The sequence below is a fragment of the Anneissia japonica genome, unplaced genomic scaffold (assembly GCF_011630105.1).
Source record: "Anneissia japonica isolate Jap-2015-1 unplaced genomic scaffold, ASM1163010v1 scaffold1165_len1893470_cov193, whole genome shotgun sequence".
Lineage (NCBI taxonomy): Eukaryota > Metazoa > Echinodermata > Crinoidea > Comatulida > Comatulidae > Anneissia > Anneissia japonica.
Genome location: NW_022709613.1, coordinates 523,966 through 532,493, shown reverse-complemented (window position 1 = coordinate 532,493; position 8,528 = coordinate 523,966). Strand labels below are relative to the sequence as shown.

General features: G+C 33.9%; 1 protein-coding gene across 2 annotated transcripts in view; it reads left to right on the top strand.

Annotated features, from left to right (window-relative positions):
- Positions 1–8,528, top strand: part of LOC117106901 (influenza virus NS1A-binding protein homolog A-like) — a 30,657-nt gene continuing 22,129 nt past the window's right edge. Inside the window, exons 1-2 of one of the 2 annotated variants that reach the window (XM_033248419.1) lie at positions 1–137; positions 2,015–2,115. In XM_033248419.1, coding sequence (XP_033104310.1) covers positions 2,091–2,115 — 25 coding nt within the window. In that variant the 5' untranslated portion in view covers positions 1–137; positions 2,015–2,090. Of the gene's footprint in view, positions 138–2,014; positions 2,116–5,325; positions 5,373–8,528 lie in introns of those variants that run through there. The other variant, XM_033248421.1, reaches the window with a different exon arrangement.

Sequence of the window (8,528 nt, the reverse complement as noted above, 5' to 3'; positions counted from 1 at the left end):
ATTCTTTATCGGCCGTCTCTCATCACTTCGCGCGAAACGGATGCTGCTGGTTGGCCTGGTAGTAGGAAGTAAACATAACAAAACTCTGAAAATGGTGTCTAATTCATTATTACCAACAATTACCAAAAGTAGAAAACGTGAGTATACAATGCATACTGTAGTACATTTGTATTGTGAAGTCTGAAAATCATCTCCAATTGATTTCTTCATTTCGCTGATACCGGAGGTTCGTTCGTATGCGTGCAACAATGTAGGCGAGGCGGCCTCAACGGCCTCCAAGCAGGAGGCTCGATATGATAACACGTGGTTATTTATACTCGCTACAACTTAGCCTAGTAACCGGGAAAATAATTGTACAGTTTATTATCCACATTAACTTTACTTTCATTTAAAAGATGTTATTTCGAAATTTGAGAGTCATGTATGTTGTCATTAAAATAAGTATTATATATTATGACTTTACTTTAACAATCGTAAACATTTGTGTGTTTAGACCTATCTATAAATTGCCTAGACTCGAGCGAGGTGAAGGAGACATCTTTTTATTTTTTAACTTACTGTTCACTAGGCCTACCTTTTCTTATTATTGCACAATATCTGCATAATATTATTGAAACACTGCTTGGCTAATATTAATCAGCATTTTTAAAGACAAGGAAATCACTGTTGATGGATATATTTGTTTCTCCTTTATAGTAGGTATAGCACACTATTTTAAAAATGTTACCCACCCAGTGTTTTTATTTTGTAGCTCAAATGATGCAGTTTGGTAAGAGAAACAAAGAACAGCAAGAATTTTTAAAAACGGACTACCATTTCTTAAGTTATGATCATAAAACTTTAAAATGCAATGGGCTGCCAGGGGCGGATTTAGTGGGGGGGCTGCCCCCCCCCCCCTCTAAAGAAGAAAAAAAAGAAAGAAAAAGAAAAAAATGATAGCCCACAATGCCTCAAATGTTATTTTCGGGCGTCTAGAACACAAAAAGTTCGCGGGGGCATGCCCCCGGACCCCCTAGGGAATTGTTGTCTCGATCGGCCCAAATTTCGGCCACCCCTTTTAGACATCTCTGGATCCAAAAGAAATGTGAATGCACGTGAACCGACGCTTTCGATTCGCGCGGATAAATTCACCTATTTGAAAACAGGCTTAAACGCTTTAGCTATCAACTGGAAGGGCCAGGAATTGTAAATATCAAATATCATGGTTTTGAAGATTTAATATTAAATAATTTTGTGTCTATTAGCTCATTAAAAAGTGTTTGTTTCCTTGTTAATTGGCACGATGCATAAATCAATCAAAATTTATTTTTTTAAAGGCTTAGCCCTAAGATCTCATGTGCCATTGCATAATTTATAGAGTTCTACAGTGTTACGTCACGATACCACATGATACTACCTCGTTGCTATCGGCGACACAATATGCGTTCAAGCGGATTGCCATTTTTTCCACTGAAACCATTCCCAATTTCTAATGTAGTTATTAAGAAGTTGTATCTTAGTTTTTCTTTGTAAATTTTAATTGATTAAATGTGTGTTCGATAACTAATATAATGTGATTTTTAGTACATTTTGATGGTAAATTACATGTATTGGGTTTTAATATGCCTATTCCAGAAAGCCTATTCTAAACAATTAATATTATGAAGTCATTCAGGCGTAATGAATGGTAACCAAATTCTGGTTGACAAAAAAGGATGCCACCTGGTGTTGTTATGACACGACTGTTGTATTCTATAGTTTTTCTGTGTAGTAGAAAGGCCAAGCAAAACAGTTATTTATATTCCATATTTCTCCCATCCCAAAATCCAAAACTTCGCACTGATTTTAAGTTAGTGGGTTGGCAACTGCATGTTTTTTTTTTCTATTTGAGTGTCTGATTAAATATATACTACCTGTAAACTGCTTAATACGAAACTAAAAAATACACCGATTTAATATGATGGGTATTTCAAATGTGTACAACTGTTGACCTCTCTCTCTATACGATATATGATTTCTATTGCTTTATTTGCAGCTAGAGACCATTGACCTTTGAAGAAATTGCTGATAAAGACCAAAAGATCATCACACTTGAGACAAAAGCAAGAACAATGGCAGAAAATTATCAAGATGATGGTATTTACAGTTTTAATAATTATTATTTAGTAGTAGTGTTTGGCATTTTATCATCCTTTTCAAATTCACTTGCACTGGGATTATTTCATTCAATCGTGAATCATTTGGTAGCATTGTAGTATGTTTCTTTTTTTGTTTTTTGTTTTTATAAACAAAAAATATTGGGACCAGTTTTTATCCAATCCTAAAGCACACCTGGTCGAATATGTTGAATATATTATGTTGTTGAAAACGGTGGTTTTCAATATCAAAAACCTGCCTGTGCCTGCTAATTTTTGTTTAAAGAGTTATTCTATGATAGCAGTACCTTCCCTAAATGTTGCACGTTTTGACGCGTCCTTAATACATCCATGACGCGTCCTGAGTACGTCCACGAAGCATCCTGAATGAGTCCAAAATCGTGATGCGTCCAACGTGACTTAACAGTTCAGAACTGTTTATTTGACACAGGCTTGTTAGATTAACAATTAAGTCATCGTAAAAGCACACCAAACTACAAATGAAGCAACGAAAGTGACGTCATAATCAAACGAAACACTCAACAACATTCTACACCACTATGGAACCTCTGGCAGCAACAAGCCAAAATTTTCGTTGGCAATGGTGACTGTCTCAGTTAACAAACCTGTTATCTTTAGCTAAAAATAGCACAACCACGCCGCTGATAAGAAACCCGGTCACTTGAAACTTGAGTTTGTGGTCAGCAATGTACACTGCAAATCCTCATAGTTTTAAATAGTGCAACAACTGCACCTTTCCTCCATGGTTACATCTCCCCAGTTATAACGAGTCGATTGTCGACAAATGAAACCATGAATTAAAATAGCTGGGTGTACCAACTGTAGACCTGTAGCACTATTTCACACGATGTCATACCTGCCTCCAGCCGCCTGGGCCTGTGGCACGTGGTCTGTTTTGCACTGGTCTAGTCTTTAAATACCAGACAAATTCAAAGACTCGGGGCACTCAGCCATCATATTAATAGTTCAGTTGGACAAAATAGGATGTCTGTACTTGGAAGACTAGTAAACTACTTTCGAGTATGAATGTCAACAACTACACAGAAAGGGTGGTTAAAATGGGTTTTTAAGTTCGCATACTAATTAAAACATAATTCCCTTTGAAGTGATGGTGATAATGTGCATTTAATCCTAATCTTGGACATTGGATTTAAATTGATTGAGAAGAGATCATTTGTTCACATGCACAAAGCTCATTTTAATAGATAGACTAATTCTTGTCACTAATTGTATCTTATTATATACAGTATTCTGTATTTTTTATGTCCTGATTATTTTATGTCTATACTTCTTTACTAATTTACGTTGACAACCCGACAATAAAAGAATCTTGTATCTTGTACTCAAAGTTGCTTTACTTTTCTTTTGTTTTTGATTATCATTATGTACCGATCCGCTTTACATGCGCACCGTTTTTGAATTTTTTTTTTGTTTTGTTTTTTTCAATATAGCACGCACCAATTTTGGTAATCTTGACTGCGCCCAATTAAAATCATGAACGACCATGCAAATCGTGCACCGAATCAGAAGATCAATCACACACTGTAGCCCGTTGTTCTGATGATGCCCAGTCATCTTGAATACTTAATCTTGTATACCTTGTATATGGCGAAAATTAATGAAGTAAACATAGCCTTATCCTTGAAGTGGACCAGTATCGCGTATCTCAGTCTCATAAACCAATCGAAAATTATATTTTATTACATAATCATGAATATAGAATATATAATATAGTACATTGCTTTGATTATTTTCTATGACTTATTAATTTGGAACATTAAACAAAATACGGTATATGTACCGCCTTTCATTTGAAATAATTGAGACATCATAAGCATTGCGATTTCAACATACAACACATCATTGCCGTAAATGATCAAGAACATGAGTTTTTTATGGAATGATACTCTCGTAATAGTCGTTTTTTAAATATTTCATTACATTTATTAATACCGATATATTGTAATTAAATACACACAATATAACAAATAATACTCCAACATATATTTTCAAATGCTGATTGATCTAACATTACAATTATTATAGGACTTTGTTTACAATTTGTCTCAACCCGTATAACTTCGATGTAATTTTCACCCATTGGACGGCCTGCCTGTACATGTAGTTTGGTGAACTATGAACTCGCCGTAGCATGTTTCATGACACAGCAGCCGCATGGAATAGAAAAGATTTGTAATGCACCGACTGTGTCTGCATAGTAAATACTTTCAATTTTTACACTAGACCTAGCCACAGCCCAACGTACCTGGAATATAATTTATTTCTAAATTGTTTTTTTATTTTTTCAGTTTTTACTTCGGTTGCAGCGAACCATTGATTGGCCCATCGGGTGTGTTTTTCGCAACCGGTGTGGCCCCTGTTCGCAAGTGCACTCTATAAAAATAAAAAAATAACATAATATACTGCAGTACCAATACTGTACTTTATTATAACTTTATAATGTGAGAAGATGTGAGTACCTTTGTAATATTAAATAACACATCAACTGAGGAGCCAGAAATCAACAGTATCTGTATGCCAGGCTACCGTCATATTTATTGTTTCGATCATCAGTCAGCAGAGGAAAATGATGTTTTCAAAGGATATACGACTCAAAAACAAAAGTACAGTAGCTGCCGGATTAATAGGTTTTCCATTACAATGGCACATGTACGTATCCATTGTGTACCACAGGACTAAAAAGGGATTGTTAATTTAACGTGATCGACATTGATAAACAATTTTAGGTAGACGCGAGTGCGTCCAAATAAGAATGTTTAGACGGTGTAGGCCTCGAATGGATGCAAATAGAACATGTCCGACGCGTCCAAAAATGTGCAGTATTTATGGGCAGTACTGTAATAGTAGAGTGTGATGTTATGTAATGAATTGTGATTTGCCAAATTAAAATGTTGTTTATTTCTGTTGGTTACTCTAGTGGCGTTACTATTATTTGAACATTGATTGATGGAGGTGTTACTCCAAACAATACCAAAGTAATAACAGTTGGTTTCAACTGAGATGTAACCAAGTTTAAACAAGAAATAAAAAAATAAAATAAAAAGTAATTATTATATTATGTGGAATAGTCCAACATTGCTATTATTATGAATTTTAATGTTATTTTATGTTTTTCATCAAATTGTTAAAATTATTAAAACACGTCATCATTTATCTTGGCAACACATAGATTTGTGGGTCTTCTAAGTCTTTTTTTCTTTTAATATTATTTCATTGGTAAGTATTGTTTTTACAATCTGAAATAATTAATTGTATTGTTGTTTTTAACAGTTTTTATTGAGAGTGTCGACTAATCTTAACATAAGGTGAATGAAGATTTTATCACCCTGATCAATTTTCTTTTTTTTTTTGAGAGAGAGAGAGTAGGCATTTTTTCATCATTTTCTAGCAAGTACAAACCATATTTTTTGTGACCTCTCTTTAAGAGTTTATAATGATGATTGTTGTTAGTTTGAAATTAGCTAGTTTTCATTTTAAATTTAAATAATATTAACCCATATATTTGTTCCTCAAAAATATTATTTTTTATGAATACCCCCTTCCCCAAGTTACTTGTCATTTGCAAGTTTGGATTATCAAATACGAAGTTCAATTGTGTATGAATTTATAGAATGTTCTCCAATTCAGGTCATCATTGTTTAGCATTAATGTTGCTCTTAAGGGCGTCAGTAAACTCTAATGTGGAGTTATCCCACAGCAACAAGCTCGTTGACAATGTAATTACAGTATATTTGTTATGTCCATGAACATAGAAATGGTTATCATTTTATGCAAAGGAGGTTTTTCTTTATATTTAACAATTATTTGTATGGTGTTAATAAAGTTAGCAGTAAACATTGAAGGTGCATTTATAGATTAAATAGGATTAATTTATATTTCTTGTATGCAGATAATTTATTATTAATTTTAAGCATTGTACAGTAAAGCTTTGACAGAATGCCTCCTGAAAATACCCTAGGAATTCTAGCATCACATACTTGGCACCTTTTTTAGTTTGTAAATTTATATGTTATAATATTTAAATTGTTTTATTTGGTATAAATTAAATGAAGGAATTTATGGAAATATTCTGTTGGCAAGCATGGTTAATATGCAGATTAATTAATATAGCACTGTATGGGTGTTTCTATTGGTTATGAAAAATTGTTCCAAGGACTGGTTCTTTCAAAGAACATTTTCCTCCAGCAGTAGAGATGGAGGGCTCATAAAAATATGGATTCATTTTCATGCTGAAGAAACATGTGTCCAGCAGGCATTGGTACTGTTTTTAGTTCATTGTTAATCTTGTTACTCGGTACTTCTATAGTGCTTATTCCTTGCGGTTACAAAACGCTAACTATCCTTCACTGTGATCAATATTTCCCTCAAGTACAGCCCATCCCAACCAAAACCAACAGAGTATGCCTTTTATGACCAAAGTTATTCAAAGGTAATAGAGGATAAAAAAAGATTAAAATGAAATGATTAACAAACAATGACAGGAAAGCCATTTCTATCTTAATTTTCCGTAGAAAAACATGTGAACAAACACAGTGAGAGAACTTGTTTTAAAACCTAAATAGAAACTGGCAGAAATTTAAGGTTTTTTTGTCATGGTTTTTTAAACTTCACGTTAATATACAGAAGATAGATTATAAATAATACAGACCTGAAGTCGTATTAAACTAAAACTTAAAAGTGTGATTCCCAGGGACGAGGATATGGCAGCAACTGCTATTCTGTTTGCAACTCGCTGGAACATTAATGCATAAACTAGAGATTAAAGAATCATCAATTCAGGTATAAAAGCAACAACACCACAGTTGAATTGCTGCCAACAAGTATAATTTGCTGTCAATAGCCAAATCAATTGAACCATGCATTACGACTTGTAATGAGAATGGTACAAAATATACTTCATTCACATTAAATATGGAAATAGGCTTTTCTATACAGTAAGCACAATGATAAAATTTTTAAAAATTATAATTCATTCATGCATTTATTTCAGATATAACATACAAAAAGAAACCATTGTCACATCAATTTTGACCATCTTTCGTGAAGATTAGATTCACTAGATCATAATAGTTTAAAAAACAGTGTAGCAAGCATAGATTGAAGGAAACCATGTGAACTACGCATCCTGAAAACACAAGTGCTTGCAATTTAAAATTTGAAAGTTTTGGTTTTAAACCTTTTTACACAATTTTTAAAAAAAAAGCATTTGCCCATAAATGAACATTGACCCCGTTTTTAGGATTTGAACCCAAACACCCCTGACATCAGTCTAGTAACTGGGCTACTGCAGGGTGTAGGTGTCTGGAATTTGATGCATCCTTCTCTGTAATATTAATAATAGTATTAACAATTAGCATATACCTGTGCTCTGCACAGTGTTAAACGAAGGTGGCGAGGCATATATTTAAATGTTATGGGAAGTAAAGAAGGCAATCATTGAGGATGTTATAGTTACCTTGTCATTATTTTTTCCAAAGGACCTCTTTGTATTATAATGTATTGCGTGAGTATATCTGCCAAATAGTCCTTGTGAGGAATTGTCCATTTTGACATTGATGGTACTGACATTGGAGTACAGTACCATCTTGCATGTGACAATGCAAAATATAGTTGGGCATGAGATAAATATTTTTATTAACCTGTCCTTGCTAGGCCTAGATTTCTTTGCTTCAAAAACTACATGTGTGGCAAGCAAAAACTTTGACTGCAACAGGCCATGACAGAAACTAAATTTTACGTACATTGTCAAACCAAGGAAACTGTTAGCTTGTAAAACAGATTTGTTTGTACAATATTTTTATTTTATTAGGCATAGGCCTACGTAAAATTGTGTGTGAACTGTCTTGGCCTTCTTGCCTAAAGGCCTAGTCATTTCGTAGGCTAGCTGCTAGCCAGCCTAGGCTTAAAACATCGGCCATATGAAGCCATGTAGGCCGCCTAAATCGTAACGCTTATCATATTATTTGTCTTCATTTTACAGTATTGTCATATTTAAAACATTGTTTATTATGTAAAACATTGTTTATTATCTAAAACCAACCAAATTCAACATGAGTCACCTGCTACTAACAACTGTCAATACATGTGTGGAATCGTTCTGGAATGCTGCTGCAAATATACAATACGCCGATGATGTTTGTGGCGCACTTAACAGCTTGTTTCCGGCACTCATGATAAATAAAAATGATTGTTTTCCATCGATTATCGGCATTTTTTTTCAATTTTATACTGTAGTTTGGATAAGATTACAGACACAGCTTAGAATTGTGTTGTGGTTTGATATAAACACACTTTAATACTTGAAAGGATAATCCTTTTGTGGTATAGTGAAATCATTGTTGGCTCCAACCCATAGTTAATGTAGGGGGCTCC